Source organism: Bos taurus, chromosome 4 (genome assembly GCF_002263795.3).
Source record: "Bos taurus isolate L1 Dominette 01449 registration number 42190680 breed Hereford chromosome 4, ARS-UCD2.0, whole genome shotgun sequence".
NCBI classification, from domain to species: domain Eukaryota; kingdom Metazoa; phylum Chordata; class Mammalia; order Artiodactyla; family Bovidae; genus Bos; species Bos taurus.
In genome coordinates this window covers 32,879,258-32,905,962 of record NC_037331.1, presented here as the reverse complement: position 1 = coordinate 32,905,962, position 26,705 = coordinate 32,879,258, and the positions used below count along the sequence as shown (strand labels likewise).

General features: G+C 41.2%; 1 protein-coding gene across 1 annotated transcript in view; it reads right to left on the bottom strand.

Moving 5' to 3' along the window:
- Positions 1 to 26,436, bottom strand: part of ABCB1 (ATP-dependent translocase ABCB1) — a 103,132-nt gene extending 76,696 nt beyond the window's left edge. Inside the window, 4 exon segments of the mRNA XM_024991021.2 lie at positions 6,816 to 6,987; positions 20,306 to 20,366; positions 25,684 to 25,757; positions 26,331 to 26,436. Of these exon segments, the coding sequence (XP_024846789.1) occupies positions 6,816 to 6,987; positions 20,306 to 20,366; positions 25,684 to 25,751 (301 nt within the window). The 5' untranslated portion in view covers positions 25,752 to 25,757; positions 26,331 to 26,436.
- Between the last annotated feature and the right edge of the window lie 269 nt (positions 26,437 to 26,705).

Here is a 26,705-nt window from a genome sequence, read left to right as displayed (position 1 = left end):
TGTATAGAACGGTCTTATGGACTCTGTGGGAGAGGGAGAGGGTGGGAAGATTTGGGAGAATGGCAATGAAACATGTAAAGTATCATGTGGGAAACGAGTTGCCAGTCCAGGTTCGATGCATGATGCTGGATGCTTGGGACTGGTGCACTGGGACGGCCCAGGGGGATGGTATGGGGAGGGAGGAGGGAGGAGGGTTTGGGATGGGGAACACATGTATACCTGTGGCGGATTCACTTTGATATTTGGCAAAACTAATACAATTATGTAAAGTTTAAAAATAAAATAAAATTGGAGAAAAAAGAAAAAAAAAAAAAAGAAACTACCAATAGAGTGGGGAAAATACCAGAATAAAAGGCAGGATTCCTGGCCCAGGAATTCAGCAATGCCCACTAGCAAGCAATTCCCTTCTGGCCTCCACTGGTTTCTACATCTACAAAATTATGGGTTTGGGCCAGATGATTCTCTGGGCTCTTTTTCACCTATAAAATTCTGTGATTTGGTCTCTCGTTTATTCATCTCACTTCTTAAACACCTAGAACGAGTCAGGTATTATCTATTTTCATTTTTGCTACTTTTTATAGAGTTTACACTGTAACTAACCTACTTTTTAAAAAAGCATCTCCCCCATAGTAACAACAACAAAAAAATCTGACTATTTTACACTACAACTACTATTCTAGAAAAATTAAACATATTTTAAGTTTTTACTCAAACTTAAAAATTAAACTGCCACACTAAACAATATACTGCAAAATACTTTGCCATTATTTGGTATTTGATTTTTCCAGAAATTTATCTCTAAGAATTTTTCCAATGAAATAGTTGAGAGCAGAAGAAATCCTTGAGCAAATGAAAAAAACAACCATCATGGAAATTTTTAAGAAGTACTTAGAACTGAAATATCAGCTATCATTCTAGTCGGAAGCACACTCATCACACTGGCCTTGACGACACTGACAGCAGTGTTTTCTATCTTATCAACACCAAGGACACACACCCAAGACCTGCATATTCTTTGTATGTTCATAGTTTAAGCAGCAGAATATAAACATTATTTTGATTATTGGCATTTCACAAATAGTTTTCACATTCCTCACGAGTTTTGGTGAAGTAAGAGTAGAAATGGTAAAAGATAAATAGAAAAGTAAGTTATTTCTACTTTTTTTTCCTGTTTCCCTGAATTATTAACTTCTCTTAGCAGTTGAATGTCTCCTTTTCTCCCTTCCTCAGCCCACAGTCTGGTAGGAGACTAAACAGAACCAACCAAGACATATATAGTTATGGAGAAAAAGAAAAGTCATCCACGTACCATCAATTGAACCCCTAGAGACAAATAATCAAGAGTTTATTTTCAGGGTACCTCTGGGTGACACTCACACCATGAGACATGGCAGATCTCCCCCAGTACTTTCATTTCTGGATTAACATGTAATCCTCAGTGTCTTCCTTTCTGGGTCTCCCTCTGTCCACCTGATTCCTTGGACTTGGAGCTGGTCTGCATGGGTTCAGATAGCGAGTAATTCTATAACCTCAGTCAATTAAATATACTCAACCCTCTGAGCCCTGGTTTCCTCATCTGTAATGTATAGATAATAACAGTATCAACCTCATGCCCATGAAGAAATAAAGGCGTTAATACACACAAAGCACTAAGAAGAGTGCCCAGAAGATATTAAATGCCCAATGAATCTTGGCCCAGGAGATTTATCATCCCTTCAACTCAAATGATGCCAAATCTCTAGGCCTACTCTTTGTGCCAAGATTCAGTCTCTTACCTTCAACTGCCTGGATATCGTTTACACTTGTCCCCAACCTGTCACCTTTAACACAACATGTCTAAAAATGACAATCACCTTTACTCAGGCTCATTTTCCGGCAGTGCATAGTCTCATGAGGAAGATGAGAACTCCTAGAAGACTACAGAACTTCAGCACTGGTGAAGCTCTGTCCACACAAGTGGACCAGAGTTTGCAAGGCCCAACTCAACAGAGATTTTAAAGCAAAGGCAAAATCTAACAAGATGGAGATACAAGGGAGGATATCAGGATATCAGGTCCACAACAAAAAGATGATTAGAGAAAGGTGTTACAAGAAGGAAAGATGATAATGGGTCTATTACAGCAGCAGAGAAGGACATGTTCACTCAAAAGTTTTTACGACTGTCTAGTTAAAGCCTATGTTTATTGTAAAACTCCCAGACTTTCAAGAGCCTTAGCAAATCCAAGCTTCCTTAAGCAAGGAATACTTCCTATCCAACAAGGAGGCTCTGGTATCTAGTCTGCCCCCATGAAGAGGTCACGAGGTTCTACCTGGAGAAGGACAAGAAGAAAGGTCTGAGGGTGTCTGGGGTCCCAAAAGGCTGATTCTCCCACCAGAAGCATCAGAAAGCTTGCTTGCCCTCATCTCCAGGACCAACATCAAAACCTTTGAAATCCTCCCCATCCAGGCAAACTTCAGGACATCTGGAAGTCTGAATCTGCAAACAGGTTTATAACAGAATACTGACTGTCCTTGGGTAAAAATTAATGTAGAGATAAATCATAAAGAGCCAAACACCCATCCTTCCCTTCCCAAGTATTTTGTGTATCTCTGTATCATAGCACTACTCACATCCAGTGCATTGATTGGCTCCCGGTACATTCCACCCATTATACCAAGTTTCCTGGGGGCTGGAAATGCTTCTTTAGGACACATACTATTGCTGGTACATAGAGCACTCGGTCAACTTTTTAAAAAATGCACGAGAGCTGTGAGCTAAGTTTTATTTTAGGCAAAATGAGGGTTATAGTCTGGGAGATAGCACCTCATATAGCTCTGAGAAACTGCTCCAAACAAGTGGCGAGGGAAGGACAGTACATATTCAATTTCGGTGAAGGGGGAGTTCTCGCAAACAAGCACTTATCTTTGCAAAGGTTTTCTGCTAGTCAAGAGAAACTAATGTCCCCATGAAGGAAATAAGTGCTTTTATAGATATGAGGAGATGCAAGAACTGGCCTCCTAAGATCAAATCCTGAAAACATCTATCTGAAGACCTGTTCTGCCAGTTCTCCAGAGCACAGAGTGCCTCATTTCTGATCTGCATCCTAAACTCCCCTAAAGGGAGTAGCCATAAATAGTATAACAACGTCTGTGGCTTCCATGAAAGCAGCCATAGATAATACGCAAACAAGTGGGCATGTCTGTGTTCCACTAAAACTTTATGTATAGATACTGAAATTTCAATTTCAAATTATTTTATGTGTCACAAAATATTTTTCTTTCATTTTTTCCCAGTGATTTAAAAATGCAAAAATCATTCTAAGCTCACAGATGGCATAAAAAGAGGCAATAGGCCAGATACGGCCCACGGGCCATAGTTTGAGGCCCTTGCCTTCCCTGAAGGGCATGGCTAGCAGTCCATAGTTACTAAGGAAACGCACCTGAGAAGGACGGCTTCACATTCATAACAGGTACTGAGTGACTTGCAGTCTGCCTTTCAACAACTATAAAAACTGAGTTAGTATCACAGAGTTCTGAAAAGATGAAAGGAGATAAGGAGCCATATCATTGCAAGTTATGTAGGTTCATTTGTGAGGAGCATGGAAGCATGAGCTTCTTGTTGATAATTATTACAAATATTAACAATTATTGAGCACTTTTTTTATGACTAATCCCTCTTCTGTGAGCCTTAAGTGAGGAATCCATTTAATTCTCACAATCATTCTATGAAGTAGGTTCTACCGCTATCTAACTGTTCCAAAGATGAGATTAAGGTATGAAAATAATCCCCCAATCGTCTTAACTAAAAACTGACAAAGGTGGAGTTTCAGAGCCAGGCGTCCTACGCTCCAGAGCCAGCACTGTAACTACTGAAAACAGCATCTCTTCAGAAGGTAGCAGAGACAGAGACCAAACGTCCAAATAGTTCTCTAGGTTTCCCCAAGACTGGAAGAGGGAGCTGAACGGGAAGGACTGGCAAGGAATGCAACATGAACTACCTCCCCAGGTGGAAACTCCGTGATCCGAACATCTATGACGATGCATGCCGAGGAGGAGCAAGTCTCCACAGCCGGACCATTGTGAGGACTTACTACGCTACTAGGTAACTAGGTCAGGTTACTGTCCGTCTCACACGTAAATACGGACCAGGCAAAGCCAAGACACAGCAATGGTTAGGACTCCTACTTAAAGAGCTCGATTATTTTCTTATGAAAGTAAGGGCCGAGTAATTTTTCAGTGATCAAGATAAAATGTATATAAATGTTAATGCAGTTTTAAAAAAAAGACCAGTTGAACACACATCCCAATGTTCATAGCAGCATTATTTGCAGTTGCCCAAGATATGGAAGCAACCTAAGTGTCCACTGACAGATAAATGGTTAAAGAAGATGTGGTGTATATATACATATACAATCGATCACTACTGAGCCACAAAAAAGAACAAAATTTTGGCACTGGCAGCAACATGTGTGAACTTCTACAGCATCATGCTAAGTGAAATAAGTCAAAAACAAAGACAAATACTGTATGATATTATCAATCATATGTGGAACCTAAAAAAAACCCAACAAACTAGTGAACATAATGAGAGACACAGACTCACAGATACAAAGAACAAACCAGGGTCAGCAGTGGAGAGGGGGGAGCGCAGCGGAGGGGCAGCACAGGGCCTGGAGGGGAAGGTACAAAACTGCTGGGTATAAGACGGGCTACAAGGGATGTACTGTACAACACAAGGACTCCAGTCCGCACTTTATAATAACTGGAAACGGAAAACAACCTCTAAACATTATACACAATAAACTTATACAAAACATTTTTAAAAATAAAAATAAAGTTTGAAACAGACCGATCCACACGGCTCAAGGTGCGTTTCCTGTGGCCCATGAGAGCTCAGCTCTGCTAGCTGCAGGGAGCCATGTGATAGTCCACTCTTCCCAGACTGGGCCAACCTTCAACAGCTGCGTTAACAGCCTGGTATTTCCTGACTAACACAGCTGGGTTCAGCACTGGCCCTCCATGGAGTACATGCAGGTATACAGGGGGGTAAGTAGAAACCTCCCACAGTTAGATCAATGTGTGTGTGTCTGGACTGAATTAAAAAATGAGTAAGATCAAAATGGGTCACAGATGTACATATAAAGTCGGCTGAGCTACCACAGAGCACTGAAAGATTCTTGCATTGTAAGGTGGTAACACAACTCCAAAGAATATTGCTAAATTACAGCATGCATGGGAACCAATGAACACAGAAAGCCTTAAACATTTCCTTTTGCTGACTGGTGTGAAAGAAAGGTGCCAGTCCAAATGCGGTGCAACATCTTCTGGCCGGTCCTCTTGAAGGGGCTTAACAAACACATGAGAATTTTACAGAACTCAGACACACAGTAAGATTCTCTAGCCAAACTCATTACCGGCATTCACATAATTTGAAGCAGTCCTGCCGCAGGGTAAAGAACGTGCTCTTCAGCATCACACACACACACAAAGTTCCTAGGATCCACAGACAGGTATCAGAGGATCCATAAAGACCCCCAAATGGCATGCACATCTGCGTGCATATTTCTGGGGGAAAGGATTCACAGCAATCATCAGAGACTTAAGGTCCTGAAAAATCTATGTCACTAAATCCTGGAGTGCACAAAAGGCCTCTTCAAGGTTTCCATGACTTGAGTGCACATCAGGCTGTAAGTCTCTGTGCGGTTTAGTCGAAATCAATGTACACTTGACCAAAGGTGACTTGGGAGCTCAGTTATGAGCCAGTTTCTCCTCAATCAAGTTCAAGGATGTGAAAGTGTGTGACACCCTAGTCCACTCACTTTCTCACTCTGCTAAGAAACTTATTTTAGTTTTTTTTTTGGTGATGCCATGCAGTTTAGGAGATTTTTCTTAGTTCCTGACCAAGGATTAAATCTGGGCCCTCAGCAGAGGGTGGAGTCCTAACCACTAGATGGCCAGGGAATTCCCAAAACTTATTTTAGGTTTCCTTTCTTGATCAGCCAAATGTCTTGCTTCCTATTTGACTGAGAAGACAAGTTCTACAAGTCCTCGTGTCCAAGTATACCAACCTTTGAGCACTAACATTCAAATACTCTGTCTTCTCACCCGTTACTGTTGGTGAACTATTCATGCCTGTACTTCAAGCAAGTATTTCCTCTTAAGCATAAGTTTCCTTCCTTTCTCAAGGACAGCACTCAAATGAATCTCTCCATCTCTCCCAAAACATCACTTTCTCTTCTATCTTGGATAATTTCTATCAGCATACAAACAAGCTGTTATTCTCCCATCCTAAACACACACACAGCTTCTCTTGTCCCCATTTCTCCATTTCCATGTTTCCAAAAAGCCCAACCTGTGACGATGCCCAAAATTAAATTTTTGGTATTTACTGCCAAAACTGATCTCCCTCTATCTTCCTCATCTCAATTGTTAGTAACTGCATCCAACTTATGCAGTTTCTCAGACTAAAAACTTTAGAATCATCTTGGATTCCTGTCTCTTATACCCATAATCAATATGTCACGGAACTGTGTAACTGATTTCTACTTAAAATTCAAATACCAGATTAGGTTCCAACACCTTTTCCTGAAACTGCCTGGGATATTTCTGACTTCATAGAGCTCTCTCTTTTCCCATCTATCTCTACCAGCACTTTCACTGTATGTTCTAATGACTGTGAATATCATCTTCTCAAATTCTTTACAGATATGACCCCTTCATCTCACGCAGCACTAAACACACTAATGCATACTTAGTGAAGACTCCACAAACTTCACTTTGAGTCAATGATTTTTCATCAAGCTTTCAAAAAAATCAGTACCACAAACAACACTTACTTCCATTAATTGTGTTTGGAAAAGTTATGTTTCCGGAACTTCCAACAGCTGCAAAGCTATCCGTCATGTCTCCAAACACCAGCATCATGAGGGGGAGTCCAGCTCCGTGGATGATGGCAGCCAAAGTCCCCAGCACCATATACAACCTATCAAGCCAATTTGAATAGCGAAACTAAAAAAGGAGAAAATACAGACAATAGGAACAATTAGCACGATGTCATGGATGGTTAACTCTACTTTCCAAATGTATCCAAGATCTAAATAGTTAGCTGTAGACTACTATTGCAACCACCTTGGCCTAATAACTTAAGAGAAACAGGCAATTGCTTCTTCTTCCTTTTTGAGTTTTGACCTTCTTCTTTATATTGGACTCTATTCACTTTATAAAAATTAAACTATAGTTGACTTACAATATATTAGCTTCAGGTGTACAACAGTTACTCAATAATTTGATGGATTATACTCTAAAGTTATTATAAAATAATGGCTATATTCCTTATGCTGTACAATACATCCTTGTAGCTTATTTATTTTATACAGTTGGTTTATACCTCTTAATCTCTACCCCTATCTTGCCCCTCCTACCTTTCCTCTCCCCACAGATAATACTCTTGATCTCTGTATCTGTGAGTCTGTTTCTGTTTTGTTATATTCATTTATTTTATTTTTCAGATTACACATATGATAACATACAGCGCTGGTCTTTCTCTGACTTACTTCACTAAGCACAGTACACTCTAGGTCCACTCACGTTGCTGCAAAAGGCATAACTTCATTCTTTCTATGGCTCAATACTATTCCGTTGTATGCATATGTGTGTATACCACATCTTTTTCACCCATCTGTCAATGGACAATTAAGTTGCTTCCACATCTTGGCAATTGTAAATACTGTTATTAAGAACTCTGGGGTGCAGAGAGCTTTTTAAATTAATGTTTTCATTTTCTTTGGATCTATACCCAAGAGTAGAAGTGTGGTTCTATTTTTATTTTTTTGAGGAACCTCTATACTGTTTTCCACGGCTGTACCAATTTACAGCTATACCACTTAGAACGTGCCTAATTTCATCTTCCTTCTTCTCTTACATACGAGGGATTCATGAGATGCACAGGACATTCTGGAACATTACAGAGATCTATAACACATGTTCAAGCTGGTTTTAGAAAAGGCAGAAGAACCAGAGATCAAATTGCCAACATCCACTGGATCATGGAAAAAGCAAGAGAGTTCCAGAAAAACATCTATTTTGACTTTGACTCTGTGGATCACAACAAACTGTGGAAAATTCTGAAAGAGATGGGAATACTAGACCATCTGACCTGCCTCTTGAGAAACCTGTATGCAGGTCAGGAAGTAACAGTTAGAACTGGACATGGAACAACAGACTGGTTCCAAATAGGAAAAGGAGTACGTCAAGGCTGTATATTGTCACCCTGCTTATTTAACTTCTATGCAGAGTACATCATGAGAAATGCTGGGCTGGAAGAAGTACAAGCTGGAATCAAGACTGCCAGGAGAAATATCAATAACCTCAGATATGTAGATGACACCACCCTTATGGCAGAAAGTGAAGAGGAACTAAAAAGCCCCTTGATGAAAGTCAAAGAGGAGAGTGAAAAAGTTGCCTTAAAACTCAACATTCAGAAAACTAAGATCATGGCATCTGGTCCCATCTCTTCATGGCAAATAGATGGGGAAACAGTGGCTGACTTTATTTTTTGGGGCTCCAAAATCACTGCAGATGGTGATTGCAGCCATGAAATTAAAAGATGTTTACTCCTTGGAAGGCAAGTTATGACCAACCTAGAAAGCATATTCAAAAGCAGAGACATTACTTTGCCAACAAAGGCTATGGTTTTTTCAGTGGCCATGTATGGATGTGAAAGGTGGACTATGAAGAAAGCTGAGCACCGAAGAACTGATGCTTTTGAACTGTGGTGTTGGAGAAGACTCTTGAGAGTCCCTTGGACTGCAAGGAGATCCAACCAGTCCATTCTAAAGGAGATCAGTCCTGGGTGTTCTTTGGAAGGACTGATGCTAAAGCTGAAACTCCAGTACTTTGGCCACCTCACGCAAGGAGTTGACTCATTGGAAAAGACTCTGATGCTGGGAGGGATTGGGGGCAGGAGGAGAAGGGGACGACAGAGGATGAGATGGCTGGATGGCATCACCGACTCGATGGACGCGAGTCTGAGTGAACTCCGGGAGTTGGTGATGGACAGGGATGCCTGGCGTGCTGCGATTCATGGGGTCGCAAAGAGTCGGACATGACTGAGTGACTGAACTGATAACAGCTCAATGTAAGAAATATAGTATTTGTGACTCTGATTCCCACGAGTGGAAGCCACTTTTCAGCTCAAGATTTTTCTTGGTTAAAACACCATGATTGCCAAAGGTCCCTCTGAGGACACCATTGAGGAAATATGTTTTGCTGCTTTCAGAAAGTGGCTTGGGTCAAACATCTGCTGCCTAACAGCACTGGCATAAATGTTAAGCGGTATTAATATAATTAGGCCTCCATGCCTGCGTGCATTCTCAGTCATGTTTGACTCTTTGCAACCTCAGCCCACCAGGCTCCTCTGTCCATGGAATTCTTTAAGCAAGAATACTGGAGTGGGTGGCCATTTCCTCCTACAGGGAATCTTCCCAACAGAGGAATCGAACCTGCATCTCCTGCAGCAGCAGGCGGATCCTTTACCACTGAACCACCTGGGAAACCAATTAGGCCTCCATAGTGAGAAGGAAAGGGAAAGCAACAAGTTAGATACATGCCTCCCAAAGAGCAGAGCAGATCTGCATAAACTCTTTAATTGCAGGCAAATCACAAGAAAGAAAGAGTAAGCTCCTGAGACGCAAACCTGATGAGAAGAGGACACAGTAAGGGGAGTGGGCTTGGGGCTGTGACAGGCCCACTTGGGAAGCGATTAATACTTCCCCCATTCGGGAGGATCTTCCTAACCCAGGGGTCAAACCCACATCTCCTGCACTGGCAGGTGGATTTACCTTCTATTAAAAGCTATAAAGTGGAAAAGTATCGAATTCCTCAATAGATGAAGCAAAGATAATTGATATACAAGGATTTCCCTCATCACCACTCCCAAAGTACTGTCCACCTCAAAAACTAATCACTGACTGGAATAAAAGAAAGTGGGCCATGAATATAAACATTTACTAAATGCTATCCAATGACTGAAGAAATCCAGTAATAAATACCAAAAATACAATTCAAATGGAAAAAAAAAAAAAGGATATTCCATATATATTCTGCATGCCTTGACAGCATGGTATACAGAGCAGAGAAGACACAAACTTGAGCGAATGGGTCGTTCTGTCCTTTGCGGAAAAGCTTCATAAAGAAGGTAATGGTTCCTCCCAGATCCGAAAGTTTACCACGGGTTGAAAAGCAAGGAGGGGGACTTCCCTGGCGGTCCAGTAGTCTAGCAAGAAATAATGAGTGTGACTAAGAATAATTTGGAGACCGAGTAATGTAGATAGCACATGGACCATTCTTTTATGACCTTAAGACAAAAGCAAGAGAGATGATGGTTACTAGAGACGGTTGTAATGCCAAGGGATAACTATTAAAAGAAATCTTCTACATGTTTGTAGGTAAATGAGTCAAAGAGAGCATTGGTGAAAATACAGGAGGGAAACTGAGGTGCAACAATGTCCTAGAAAATAAGAGAAATCACTATTTTGAGAACCTGGAGTGAGGGATCATCAGCAGGCAAGACACAATAATTATTAGGAGACACAAGATATTCCCTGATGCCCCAAGACCCCTCATATCTGCAAGAGGATAGAGCTCCTTCCACAATGGAGGAATCCAATCTGCCATCACTTTTATCAAGCGATCAAACTCGGTACCACAGAAAAGTAAAATACACTGACATGTGATGTTTCCAGGTGTGATGACACATGACACAGCATTCCCTATGCAATTTTCTTACCAAAAATATTTAGCAGGAATGTATTAAAATCTTTAGACTTAACTCTCAGTATATAGGGCTTCTCTGGTGGCTCAGATGGTAAAGAATCTGGCTACGCTTCAGGAGACTTGGGTTCGATCCCTGAGTCGGGAAGATCCTTTGGGGAAGGAAATGGCAACCCACTCCAGTATTCTTGCCTGCGAAATCCCATGGATAGAAGAGCCTGGTGGGCTACAGTCTATCAGTTACAACAGAGTTGGAGATAACTGAAAGACTTTTACTTTTTTTAGCATATAAGAAACGCAAGATGTGGAATAATAAGTTAAATGATACCAGAACAAAGTAATAGAAATTGTCCAGAGGGTGAAGCATTCTATAGGAAAATTGGTACCATATTTTCAACAGGTCAATGTTATTTAAAAAGAGAAGAAAACAGAACAAATCAACTGTTAGACACAGTTAGGGGAGCTAATTGTGAAAGTTCAAATACAAACTACTAGATAATACTGAGGAATTAACATTCACTTTGTTAAATATAATCACTGTATTATGTTTTAGAGGAAAATGTTTGGTAGGAAAATTAAGAGACAGAAACGGAAGTACTTAGAAAATATCATGAAATCTATAATTCCAGGTGAAATGTATGTAAAAAAATGTTAAAAACTACTAATTATAGACAATGGTTATATGAGTATATAGGTTATATTTTTTATTCCACCCTTCTATGTGGTTGAAAAATCAAAATAAAACTTTTTAAAAGGAGAAAAGGTTCTCCAATAGGGAAAGGTATGTCTCTTCATCTCAGGCTAGAAGGAATGAGCTAAAAGTGAGCACAGATACAAACAAGTGTCTGAGAATGAGGACAAATTTGAAAAAGTACAAAACCTCATAGTTATTTGTGACGTGAGGCAAGACTGATTTCTGGAGGGATGTGGTAAGAAGATTTTGAGAGGGTAACAGGCAGGAAGGCCAGGGGTCTCCAAATGGAAGAATCAGCTGCAAGTGTCGGACATTTTTTCTCTCTCTCTCAAGCAGCAGGAGGAAACAAACAAGTGTTAGATTTTTCCCCTTTCTCTATACAAATTTAAAAAGAGGTTTCTCTTAAAATTTGGTGTTGCCCTGATGACACCTGGTTCCACCTAAGCTTAACTTTTCTCAAACCTTGAGCTAACCAATGCGGTTTTTCTTAAGGAACTGTTTGTCTTAAGCTATGTTAATTGCCTGTGCATTTACCCTAGACTCCATCTTCCAGTCTGTTCTGCCTAAGCCTCAGAAGGACTTGACAGACTCATGCAAATGTTCTCTTAAGCTGTGTTAATGAGACTGTATTTGCTTGGAAACCTGTCTTTCTTCAAGATTCATGTCAATCATTTTATGGCCCTGGACAACTCACCTTGTGCCAGTGTTATCTCAAAATGCACATTGTAGGTGAGGGGCCTGGTGCCAGTCTCTGAGTTTTGAGACATTTCCTTTCTCTAATTAGCAGACTGCTAGTAGCAATATAACATCTGGCTAAAGACTAGCAGGGGGGCACTCTTTCTGCCCCCTTCTGATGCCTATGTCAGAAGCTTTCTATCTCATTTATTCCTTAATAAAACTTTATTACACAAAAGCTCTGAGTGATTAAGCCTCGTCATTGGCCCCGGATTGAATTCCGGCATCTTTCACGGCTCAGCAACAACCTTTCAATTTGAGGGCAGTAGTAACACCGCTGAATAGGACAAAAGCCTCAGGGCAACATCCCACCTCTGTCATCTACTCAAAAGGAGACTTTGGAGGGAAAAAAATCTCTTAATAACCTTCACCTTCAGTTTCTACACTTAAAAATGAGGAAAATATTCATATACAGAAAGTTTCACAAAGCTGTTATGAGGCTAAAAACGGTACTTCATAATAGAAACCGTTATTAGCCATATGATATAATACTAATATGCAATATAAGCAGGTACTGTCATCAGTTTTAGAAACATAAAATAAGATTCTTCAGGAGCTTACGGTAAGGGATCAAGTAGACAAAAAACATGTAATACATAGGGTGAAATGTAAGAAAGTGAAAGTGAAGCTCAGTCGTGTCCGACTCTTAGCAACCCTGTGGACTGTAGCCTACCAGGCTCCTCCGTCCATGGGATTCTCCAGGCAAGAATACTGGAGTGGGTTGCCATTTCCTTCTCCAGGGAAATGTAATACAGAAGTTTATTTACAATTACAGCCCTTTAAATACAAGGAAATGAAAACTGTTTGGTCAGATACTTACAGGGAAGAGAGAGGGGATGAACCAGAACCATACAGGAGACAGGGTGATCAGGACTGAAAGTCAAGGGGTAGACTTCCCAGGGCAAAGCAGAAGGTGCTGGCAGGGGAGAGGCTTAGGTAATATCCAGCAGGCAAGATGGCGCACATGATCTTACCATGGTACCTGGCTGGAGGCCAAAGTCAATGATTTCATTCATTTATGCATGCATTCATTCAACATTTGAAACATATTTATTAAGCACCTAGTAAGGAGTACGTCAAGACTGTATATTGTCACCCTGCTTATTTAACTTATATGCAGAGTACATCATGAGAAACACTGGGCTGGAAGAAGCACAAGCTGGAATCAAGATTGCTGGGAGAAATATCAATAACCTCAGATATGCAGATGACACCACCCTTATGGCAGAAAGTAATGAGGAACTCAAAAGCCTCTTGATGAAAGTGAAAGAGGAGAGTTCCAAAAGGTTGGCTTAAAGTTCAACATTCAGAAAACGAAGATCATGGCATCTGATCCCATCACTTCATGGCAAATAGATGAGGAAACAATGGAAACAGTGGCTGACTATTTTTGGGGGCTCCAAAATCACTGCAGATGGTGATTGCAGCCATGAAATTAAAAGACGCTTACTCCTTGGAAGGAAAGTTATGACCAACCTAGATAGCATATTCAAAAGCAGAGACATTACTTTGCCAACAAAGGTCCATCTAGTCAAGGCTATGGTTTTTCCAGTGGTCACGTATGGATGTAAGAATTGGACTGTGAAGAAAGCTGAGTGCCGAAGAATTGATGCTTTTGAACTGTGGTGTTGGAGAAGACTCTTGAGAGTCCCTTGGACTGCAAGGAGAACCAACAAGTCCATTCTGAAGGAGATCAGTCCTGGGTGTTCTTTGGAAGGACTGATGCTAAAGCTGAAACTCCAATATTTTGGCTACCTCATACGAAGAGCTGACTCACTGGAAAAGACTCTGATGCTGGGAGGGATTGGGGGCAGGAGGAGAAGGGGACGACAGAGGATGAGATGGCTGGATGGCATCACCGACTTGATGGACATCAGTTTGAGTGAACTCTGGGAGTTGGTGATGGACAGGGAGGCCTGGCGTGCTATGTGATTCATGGGGTCGCAAAGAGTCAGACACGACTGAGCGACAGAACTGAACTGAAGGATCAAGCATGGTTCTAGTTAGTAGCTACAATGACTAAGAAAGGCTATCACTCCTCATAAAGCTTATATTTTACTAATATGCAAATAAAGAGAAAATAGACATTTAACAATCATTCACAATATTCAACATTCATTCAGTATGCAAGTCCCTATTAAAGTTCCAGGCACTGTTCTAGGATCCTGGAGCACAGCAATGAAGAAAACACACCAAACCCCTCTGCCCTAAGGCAGAATCCCAGGCAGAAAGAACAAACGCAAAGATCCTGGGGTGAATACAAGCCCTGTGTGTTTCAAGGACCAGACATGACGACCACTGTGGCCAGAAGAAGGTGAAGGAGACCTGTCTGAAATGAAATTAGAGATGAGACAGAGGTCAGGCTATCGATGGCCTTTGATGGCCAGAGGAGGGAGTTTGTTGTTATGCTAAACCTCCCATCTGAGTGTAAAAGAAAGGCCTTCCTTAGAGGGTTTTCAGGCAGGAACTGAGGTGACTTGATGTGACTACTATAGGTAAGATAATTTGTAGAGGAGCTAACGTGGAGGAGGGGGACGAGGAGGTAGAGAGTGGTTGACAGAACCAAGTCCAGAGCAGGAGTGGGAGGCAGAACAATGCCCCACCTCCCAGGCTTGACCACATCCTAATCGCAGGAACCTGAGAATATGCTTCCTTATGTGATAAAAAGGACTTTGCAGACATTAAGGATATTGAGATGGGGAAATTATCCTGGATTATCCCAGTGGGCTCAATGTCATCATAAGGAGCCTTATAAGAGGGAGCCACAGGGATCAGAGTCAGTAGTTGGAGAAATGATGAGGGAAGTAAGGAAGGGGCCAGGAGTCCAAGAAGGCAGGAAGCCTGAAGAAACTGAAAAAGGAGGGAAACATTCCCTCTTGGAGCCACGAGGAGAATCCAGCCCTGATGGCACCTTGACTTTAGCCCAGTGAGACTTGGGGCCACAGAACTATACGATAATACATTTGTGTTGTTTTAAGCCACTATTGCTAGCAGCAATAGAAAATAAATACTCAAAAAAAAAAAAAAGGATACTAAGGAAGAATGGCCAAGCAAGAAGGATCAGAAGTAGTTGGGGAAGCAGGGGGAAGAGGTTCATCTGAGTTTACAGCAGCGGAGATGGGAGTCCACCCAGATGATAAACCAAAGGTCTTTGTTCATAGTGCAATTTACTAAAGGAAGGTAGGGATGAAGGCTGTTGGAACTGAAGAGGTCAAAGAATGTGGCACCTAGTAGACTTTAATAAGGTGACAAAAATAAAAGAATGTGGAGCCCACAGATGAACAAAGGAGAAGCAAACAAATGCCAAGGTTCTCAGTGGAGAAGCAGAAGTGACTAGAAATTAGAAGGTATATCGCTGCCAATGGATAGACGCTATTATAACTGTGCAGAATGAAACAAATACGAAAGGAGTTCTGCATGAAAATGATTTAGAAATGGCCATGTGAAACTAGAGAAAGGCCAACAATACCACTGACTCCAAGGATTGGGGGTGGAGGAGCTCTAAGTTCACAGGCAAAGGTGACACAAGAAAAGAACCAAAGAACCGGGAGGAAAATGAGCAGACTCTGGCATTGCAGAAGCAAACAGGAGGAATGAATATGGCGAACAGCGTCAAGTGCCACTTAAAAGTCAGCAGAGACTGTCCACTGAATTCGGTGAGTGGTGGAGACAGAGCCAAATTAGAATGTAAGAAGTGATACAGACAGAAAGCAAAGTCACCTCCTATTTGTGAAGCAAGCTAGAGGAGGCTTAGTGAAATGAAGGAAGGCATTAGTGAATAAGATAGGTGACATGTAAATACCAATCAGAAAGACCCAGTTGAGAGGGAGAGATGGAGGATACAGAAGAGAAAGGATAATGATAATAATGTAAGGTCCTTGAGAAAGTAGAGGATACAGGAGCCAAAGCACAGTGTACAAGAGGGTGATTAAAGAACCAAATGCTTCCTCTGTTAAAACAGGAGGGAAGGAGGAAGCAATTGACCTGGGTACTGGTGTGTTTGTAGACTGAGAGAAGAGCTGAGGAACTTCTGTCATGGGACTTCCATTTGGTTTGTGAAATTAAAAAAAAAGGGGGGGGGTCATTCACGAAGAGCTGGGGCTTGTGGGGAGACATGGGAAATTCGTAAAGGGCTTAACATACTCAGCGAGAAGAGGAAGAGTAGCATTTCTGTGTGGGATACATGCTGCCATGAGGCTTTTCTCCAGCACCCATCAGATGCAGGGGTTCAGGCACCAAGAAAACAGATGGTCCATCTGACTGTCAAGCTGGGCTTGACAGGTGACAGGTGAAAGGAAGTCTGCAGCTTAGGCAGGAGCATAACAAAGTGATGATCGTTGCTCTAAGGTGATAAGAGAAGGGAAACAAGAAGGGGCTGATGGGAAATTGACAGGTCAGGGGACTCAGGATCCAAGGGAAACAGTGAGCAGATTGAAGACAGAGGAGATAGCTGGCTAGTTCTATCTAACTGCTTCCTAACAGCACTTTGGATGTAGAACAGTTTCAAATAACAAATCTAGGATCTAAGTGTGTGCATGGGTGGCTGGAATAAAGGGGAGGGAAAGAGTGGTTATCCTTATAACACCATAAAAGTCACCCAAGATAGTAGGAGCACCAGGGGCGGAGAGGGAGACACCGAGCCAGATGGTAAAGTCTCCAATGAGGAATGACCAGGTGGCCACAAGGTAACTGCATCAAAGAACCTTTCAATTCCAAGCAAATAAAAATTTAACCAATCACATACTATCATAAATGATTAAAGCTGTTAAAGGCTCTGGCTCTAATGTAAGCAAGGCAACCCACTCCAGTATTCTTGCCTGGAGAATCCCACGGACAGAGGAACCTGGCGGGCTATAGTCCATGGGGTTGCAAAAGAGTCGGGAGGGACTGAGTGACTAAACAACAACAAAATGTTGCAACAAAGCCTGATAGAAAATAGAGGCCAGTAGAAAAAATTTGAATCTATTTCTTACCTCTTTGTCATCATTTTCTCAAGACTGCTAGAAAGAAGTCTTCTACTAGAAAAAAGTTAACAGGGCTGGTATACAGAAAGCAGTTAACATTGCAAGCCTGAGCCTGCATTCAAGGCTAGCCCTCGGCTGGCATCTAGAATTTGGCTTTTGGGAAGAGTAACCATCACCCTAACTGATAGAAGTGGCCGAACGATTTGTACAAACAACATGCTTTATGTGAGTGTCTGCCTTCCTTCTGTCAGTCTGGAATTTTGGTACATGCTGTGCCTACATCATCAGCTCCCAGAAACCCTGGGGCACTGAGTCCCTACTGAGCTTCCCCGACAGCATCTCACACAGTGAGTCGGCACAACTCACTGCTGGAGGAATCAAGTCGGCTCCACTAGACAGGACGCGTGGCGCTTCTCTTGGACCTTTCCCGCCTTCCTTTGCCCACTGCTGATCTTGCTTTCTGTCCTCTTTCTGTACTAAATCTTAGCCATGAGTATGGCAATACGCTGAGTCCTGTGAGTCCCCCAAGTGAATCATCGAACCCAGGACTCTTGGAAACTCCCAACACACACGAGTTTTCATCTTAGCTGGAAATTTTTATTAATCAGCAATGCTAATGAAAGGTTGTTGCTGAACCACGAAAGACACCGGGATTCTCGGCCTCTAGGGGAGAAGAATTCAATTCGGGGCCAGAGACGAGGCTTGATTGCTCAGAGCTTTTGTATAATAGAGTTCTATTAAAGTATAAAAGGAACAGAGAAAGCTTCTGACATCGACATCAGAAGGGGGATGGAGTGCCCCCTCATTAGTGTTAGCAATGGAGTTATATACCTTTTAATTAGTTATTACAATGGATCAAAAGAACGTCTGGAGGTTGTAAAGATCTTACTAGACCTACTCTCATAATTCACATTTTAAGATAACAGGATTAGCCAGAAGGTTTTCAGGAAGGAGAAACTGTCCTCAAGCAGGATACACTGTTGTTGTATAATCCCTAGTACAGAGTTTAAACTGAGTTGTGCAATTGACTAAGACTAAGAAATGTAGACAAAAAAAGTTTGTCCTCTCCTCCTCCTTGAGAATTCCAGACCCCTCTCTCCTTGGGGACCCCCGGATTTCTTATCAACCTGCCTAGGAATTGACTCTCTCACTAAGAGCATCAGCATTTTACTGTCAAACATTCTGAATATGTCCCTGTCTATATAGATTTTATACACAAGTTCAGTTTTCTGTGTCAACTCCTTTAAGAGAAAGGCATGAGGAAAAGCCACATAAACATTCAGTATAGCTTTCCATCAAAAAGCTAAGAATATATTCCTTCCTTCATATGCCAACCTGAGCACTATGATTTAGTGTGAATTTCTCAGGTCTGAACCTTGGCCCTGACGACTATTCCTGGGCAAGTTAGTAAGTCTCACCTCCCTTTCTTCATCTACAAAATTAAAACAATAACAGTATCTATCTCCAAGGAAGTTGTAAAGATTAATGCATTCACATAGAAAGTATTTATTGCAACACTTGGCATAAAAAGCTGTGTTTGTGTTTTAATTATCACCTGGACTTCAAACTCCAGATTTTTATTCTTTGGTGGCCTGAATTGGTTTAATAGTCTTACCTCTATATATTAGGTCTGATAAATTTTCTAAAAACATAAGACTAATTTTTAAAATTTAACTTACTTATAAAAACTGAAATTACAAAAGAGAAATATTCTAGTCTCAAAATGACAGAATTGGAAATTAAATCTTGGGAATAAACCCTATTTTAACACCAAAGGTTCTTTTAATATAAGAATATAAAATGAAATGTAAAACAAAAACTGTCACTTGGTTATTTCTGAGAATAACCCAAGTACACAGTCTCATTTCCCCAAAATTCCAAAGAGAGTAAAGACAGACTCAAAGGTGGAATTTTATCAAGAGCAACTGGAGTGCAAGAAGATGTGCATATAAGATCACTGGAGTGTAAAAGGCAGCTCTTTTTTATGCTTGTAACCATACTTAATATTCAATTTTACAAATATTCATTTTCTAAGATAGCCTGCCCCACACACATACACAAATTTTACAAGTGTCTGGTGCGTTATGTCTGAATTACAAAGTGTGTACTGCTGCTGCTGCTAAGTCGCTTCAGTCGTGTCCGACTCTGTACGACCCCATAGACGGCAGCCCACTAGGCTCCCTTGTCCCTGGGATTCTCCAGGCAAAAACACTGGAGTGGGTTGCCATTTCCTTCTCCAATGCATGAAAGTGAAAAGTGAAAGTGAAGTCGCTCAGTCGTGTCAGACTCTTAGCGACCCCATGGACTGCAGCCCACCAGGCTCCTCTGTCCATGGGGTTTTCCAGGCAAGAGTACTGGAGTAGGGTGTACTACAAGACTTAATTGGTTCAGTAAGTCTTCCAGGTTCTAACTGCAAGTTCCCCTAAATCTGCATTCTCAGGGAAAAAAACAAAAACGGATACAGGTAAAGAGGGCTCATCAACCAGCCTGTCTTATTCCAAATCTGATTAAAGAAAAGCTTCAAAGTGGCCACCATGAAACCAGAAAATAAGACAAAGAAGTATAATAAGGTTTTCAAATTCCAGATTTTCAGTTATTCAGCACAGAAGCACAGTGACAGGTACTAAGCCATAGTAATTAATAACCCATTGCTAACTTCTATTATGAGTGCCTGGGACTTTGACCTCAAACCTGCCAGGATTAGAGCCCTTGGCGACAGGGTACCCCAGGTTTTGTTTGAACCACACTCCGTGAAGCTGGTTTCCTCTGTCTAGGACTGAGACCGCCAATGGGAGAGTGCTTGTGTAGTTGACATATCACTGGTGACATAACTGGTTAGGAGAATACTGAAACCCAGGCCAGGACAGGGGACTCTGGAGGCTCTTTGCACACAGCAAGTGTGTGTCCAATGCTCATCATTCCCTGAAAACGAGCTGAATTAAATGAGTTCATTTTACCTCTTCACTAACATACTCCCCAAGAAAATATTATACCAGATCAAATACCTCTTTTTTAGATCAAGAGAAGCACAGCCCTTTTCCTTTTGTTTCGCTTTGATTTCACTGGAGTGAGACTGGTTTACAACCTTGTGCTAGTATCTGCTGTACAAAGTGAATCAGCTGTGTGTGTGTATAGATAGAATAGTGAACACATTCAAACTCACCATTGCAAAAGTACTGACGGTTGGTCTCTTTTCTTTCTTCTCATCTTTTTTACTGAAAAACCTAGCAACAGAATGACATAAAACTTTAAAAACTATGTAAATCTATATCCAATCAACATAGAGCTTATATTGAGCAACAACCAGGACAAACAAACACGTCCACAGTGTCATTAAAAAAAGTGTCATTATAAAAAACATTTATAATATGACCGCATTTATAAAGTTTGAGTATGTTTACATATACCTAGAAATCTATACAGGGGGTTATCACTGGGTGTTGAGACTTCTGTCAAGATTTCAATTATTTTCTTCCTTGTGCCTTTGGTATTTCCTAATTTTCTATGATGAATACACAGAGACACACAAATTTGGAATTACAAAACTAACACTAAAAAAAGAGAGCTTCCTGTCTTTCTTCTACTTAGAACTCACTCATGCTCCCCAGAATTAATCCCTTTAATTATCATCTCAGGGATTTTAGCAACAGATAGTCTATCCTTCTATCTATCTAGATATTATCCTTCATCTACCTAGATATTATTCCTTTACCTCAGGGAGAGTAGTGGCAAACATGCAGGGCATAAATTATCCTAAGAAAGAAACATAATTCAATCACTCTCCATGAGCAAATCTAATTCTGAAAAGATGTCTGGAGCCATTGTGGCAATACAGACAACCAAGAAAATGCACCATCAAAAAAGAGGGTTTGTAAACTAAAAAAAAAAAAAAAAAAAAAGCTGTCCTCAGGCAGAGAAAGGTCAATTATTTCGAGCGCAGATTCAAAACTCTCTAACTGGTGTTCTACTCTAACTGCCATCCAGCGTATGAGAGCAACCTCCACATCTGTATTTTCCTATTTCTAAAAGAAAGACTATCTCAGGGAAGAAGTACATTCTTTTTACACAGCTTTTCAAGTTCAAAAAGTAAATTCATCTGTGTCTTTGTTCTTTATGCTAAGCAAGGTCAAAGAGTTGAAGAAACTTCTAAAGCAAAAAAACCCAGAGTCTACTCCATATTTGGCTCTGGAGCGACGTTCCACTACTGAGAAACACACAAAATACACAAACATAACTCTTCAGATTCGGTTCCACCCTATTCCCAGTAAAGGCACGGTTTCAGTACCCCTGGAATCAGGATGAGAGGAGAAAACTAGCCATACAGAATTGAGTTTTAGCTCTAAGCTTTTTATTTATTTTTTCATTCTCCAAAACTGCAGCTACTCTGAAGAATTTATAATGTTCCAGACACTGGCTAAGTAAACACTTTCCATACAAGACCTCATTTCATCTTAATCTCTAAGGCAGGCACATTTTTATCCTTCCTTTACAGACAAGAGAACTGCAGTGAGAAGAGTTAACTCACTTGTCCAAGGTCACACATTTAGAACAAAGCCAAGCTTTCCACGGAGAAGTCTAACTCCCAGACACCAGGCTATCTGGTGCAGGGTCAGACTTCTGAGACACTGCCCTGCCGGGAACACTCACTGTCACCCCTCTTAGAAGATTCATCTATCCCCATTTGCTCCAACACAGTGCTGACAAGTAGGAAGTTGCTTATCAAATTGCATTTTAATAAAGAATCTTTACAAACACAAATATGCCAAAGGGTACTATTACCCAAGCATTATACCTATTCACATTATCAGCAAGTCACATGCTTCTTTATGACTCTGAATTAGAATATACAGTTTAAAAAACAAACTCATAGAAAAAGAAAAAAGATTTGTGGTTTCTAGAGGGGGAAGACAGGATGAGAGAAAGCTGGTCCAAAGGTACAAACCTTCAGTTATAAGATAAGAGTGCTAGAGACGCAATATGCCACAAGATGCCTACAGTTAACAGTGCTGTACGATATAGAAGAATCAGATGTTAAGAGGGTGGATCCTAAAATTTCTCATCACAATATTTGTAATTCAAACCATTATGCTATACAGTCTAAACTTGCAAGGTATTGTAGGTCAATTATAACTCAATAAAATTGGAAAAATACACAGCTTTATAAAACACAGATTCACATCAATAATGGTGCTGCTGCTGCTAAGTCACTTCAGTCGTGTCCGACTCTGTGCGACCCCACAGACGGCAGCCACCAGGCTCCCCCGACCCTGGGGTTCTCCAGGCAAGAACACTGGAGTGGGTTGCAATTTCCTTCTCCAAAGCATGAGAAAAGTGAAAGTGAAGTCGCTCAGTCATGTCCGACTCTTAGCAACCACATGGACTGCAGCCTACCAGGCTCCTCCATCCATGGGATTTTCGAGGCAAAGTACTGGAGTGGGGTGCCATTGCCTTCTCCATCAATAATGGTGAGCACAGTTTAATAAGAGTTACTTAACTAAAAAAAAAAAAAAAAATTCTAGTTTGAAAAAAAAGTTTGTAGACCATGACAGCAATCAACAATAAAATGACAGTATATGCAAGTTTAAAAGAAATAGTTTCCAAAATATGGGCTCTTACAGAAGAATAAATAAGTAAATGTCCCACAAATATTTATTGAACACCTTTTTCAAAAAGGTTCGAGAGGGAGGGGACACATGTATACCTATGGGTGATTCATGTTTATGTTTGGCAGAAACCAACACAATACTGTAAAGCAATTGTCCTTCAATTGAAAATAAATATTTAAAAACTGAGGTATAAGTGACATACACTGTATCAGTTTCAGGTGTACAAGAGAATGATTTGATATTTGTAAATACTGGGAAATCATCACGAGTCTAGTTAACATCTGTCGTCATACAAAAATCACAGAACTTTCTTCCTTGTGATGAGAACTTTCAAGATTTACTCTTAGCAACTTTCAAATATGCAATACAGTGTTATTAGCTGGAGTCACACTGCTGTACATTACACCTCCATGACTTATTCTATAACCGGCACTTTGGACCTTTTGACCCCCTTCCCCCGTTTTGTCCCCCTTTCCTCCACCTCTGGAAACCACCAATCTGTCAAATACATTTCTTTCCTTCCACAGAGCCTTAATACTTATTTCAATGTCCCTACGTGTTTGCGTCAAAAAATACGTATTTGTTTAAGGTACCAAGTTTAAAAACTTAAAAACAAAAAGGGATGTATCTACCTTCCACTCGATATAATCTATTTTATGAAAATTTATCATGAAAACCTTCAAACAAAAAGAATATTAATAATGACTACCCATTAAAAATTCACCTAGATTCAACAACTGTGAACATTTTGACCATATTTTCTTTAATGCATAAGGAAGTTTATAACTGTTAATCGCCAAACTGTTTGAAAATAAGCTGCAAATATCTTGGCACTTCACATGTTTTCCTACCATTATCACATACAATAAAATTAACAGCAATTTTGATATCAATCCACATTCAAAATTTCCAAGAATGTTTTCTATAGGTTTTTCCTTTTTAGAACTCTGATGTAATTAAGGCCCATGTATTATACGTGGTGGTTTTGTTTCTTTGTTGTTGTTTAGTCACTAAGTCGTGTCTGACTCTTTTGCCACTCCATGGAGTGTAGCCCTCCAGGCTCCTCTGTCCATGGAATTGCCTAGGCAAAAATACTGGAGTGGGCAGGCTGCCATTTCCTTCTCTATTTGTCTCTTTAGTCTCTTTTAAATCTAGAAATTCTTCTCCCTACCTACCTCCCATCAAATATTGACTTTTTACAGAAACAAAAACAGGTGTCTTATAGGATGTCCCACATCTTAGATATGTCTGTTTCAATCTTTGTCCAAATTGTGCAGTAAGTATGAAATACAGATTTGAGGATGCATTGTAAAAGAGAATGCAAACTATCTCATTAATAATCCTCATTACATGTAGAAATGATAATAGGTTGAATATACTTGGATCCTTAAAATGTATTTCCAACATTAATTTCACCTGTTTCTTTTTACTTTTTAGAAGTTGGTATTAGGAAATTAATAATTACAAATGTGGTTTACATCGTATGTGGTTCACATTATATTTCTATTGGACAGCATTAGTCTGAAAGCTTGATAAGTTAGATTCACTAAATGAGATTTTGCAAACATACTTCCTAGGTGGTGCCATGTCACTAATGCAGTCTATTCCAAGAGCCAGGCCAGGTATGATCACTTGGTTACGGTGACTAACTGCACTATCTTTTCACTGTAAAAAAAAAATCACATTTTCCTTTTTCCAATTAAGAATTGTGGCTAATTCGTAGATTCAACCTTTCTCTGAGTGGTTTAGGATCCATTAAAAATCCTTGCCTGAACCAATTATATCAATGCAGGTTTCAACATTTTTCTGTGAAGAAGGTTCTCCTTCCCTCTCTCTCCCTCCTTCTCTCTCCCTTAGTTTTCCTTCCCCTCTCAGAATTTTATTAAAAATTAATTTACTCAGTATTTCACAATCAAGTTCTTCACCTCACAATCAAGTACAGTCATTATTCTTGATGCTCAAACTATCTCTGATGTGGGCCAGTGAAAGCCCCTTCAAGCCAGCTCCTGTGTCCTTTTTTCATAATCGCCCTCCGCCTCTTGTTTTCAGGTACTCCAAGATACTCCAAGCTCAGCCTCAACTGACATTAACCCTTTCTCTGTTGGGTGCAGATTTCCTTTTTGTAAGGAACCATACTGAGAAACCAAGATTTACATTGAGTGTGCTCTCAAAGGACAGAAACTGCCCTATTAAAAAAAAAATCATGAAATCATATTCAGATTCAACATTGTTTTTAAAAAGTCTACTTAATGTCCACACTTGTATTTCTTTTCTCTTACACTGAAAAGCTTGGTTTCTAATAATATTCATAACTTTACTAATTTAAGTTTACCATTTATTACTAACAGAGCTGAGTGAAATTAAAAATTTCCTGTACAGATACTGCACTGTGATCAAAATTTACTTAAGATAATTATTTTTCCTATGTGATTACAGAACCAATTCTATACACAGGATAATTTTACACCATTCTAATAATTCTTTGATAGTACACTCGTCTTACAATTACTTCTACCAGAGTCAGATACCCATTGCCTTAAAAAGAAAAAAAGAACATTTAAAAGTAGTCGTGGCCTTCTGTCCCATCTGCTGCGTGCCACAAACATGCAATGTTTAAGTGACTGTTTTACCAGAAGGAACAGACTGGACCACAAAGCAGGCTCGCGGACGATCAACATCACACGTAAAGCAGAAGGTTATAAAACACAGGAAAGGAAATGAGCCTTGGCCTTTGTGGGACCAAAAAGCTGAGGAAGAAGCTCACCATGCAAAAGCTGGGCTCAACTCAAGCCAGCGAACCTCCACAACTGCCTGCATTTAAGATACAAAAACCCATCACCACCACCATCAGCAGCTCATTTAATTCAGTTAGAGGCCGGAAACAAATCTCCCAAGTTTCTCAAGCCACGTAAAGTATGAAAGTGAAACAAACTACCTTTTTTTGTCCCTTTTCAAGAAATTCTTCCCCCCTGCTCTTCCATTGCGGCCGTCTTCAAGATCCATCGCGACCTGAGGAGAAACCACAGCCAATCAGTCAAACCTAAGATCCTCAGAAGGCTAAGATGAAACTGAACTTTACTACAGCGCGCCGGGCAGAAGGGCGGAGCGCTCGCCCTGATGCTCCAGCGGCTCGTGGCCGCGAGGGTCGCCGCAGGGACATTACTCAGCGCCAGGCATCCAGCCTCCGCACGCGAGCCGAGGGGCAGGGCGGCGGCCCGGCCCGGACTTTGCCCGCCTCCACCGCGGCTCTGCCTCCTGGTTCCCCACTCCATCCATCTGCCCGCGGGCTCAGAGCCGGCTGCCCGCACAGCGCTGGCTCTGCAGGCTCGGGGCAGCAGACTCCAGGACGGATAACTATCTCAAAAAAAAAAAAAAAAAAAACCTAGAGACAGGTGCCTCAAGAGCTCCCCAACTGAGAATAAGTCTCACCCCTTTTAGTCCCCTTGGACTTGCCAATTGGCATCACCCCTTCCCTCTCCTCCGAAGCCCTCCGCCCCAGGAGACCCAACTCAGGAAATTAGAGAGCCCACCCATCCTCCCCCCGAACCTTCTCCGTCTAGTCCCCAGCTTCCCGCGCCCTACCTCGGGCTTTCCCTCGGAATGTACACTAAGGCGTGAATCTTTGAAGAAGAGAGTCAGACTCCAGCGGAAAGACGCGGCGGATGCGAACAGCGGCCTCGGCTCCACTGAGTCTTGAAGAGCCGCTGCTCGTACGCGCCCCCGCTTCCCGTGGCCCTGGGAGCAGGGAGCGGAGAACTTCCGCAAAGCCCACGCCCGGTGCTCTGCGCTCGGCCAATCACCCGCAGGCTCGGGACAGCTCCCGGCCGGTTCTATTGAATTCTGATTGCGCGAAATTACGAAACAGGTTGGAATTATATGGGAGGAATGTCCTCGCTTCTGTTGCCCCTCAGCAGAAGGGCGAGCAGGGAAACGCTTATCAGCTGAATCACCTAGGGC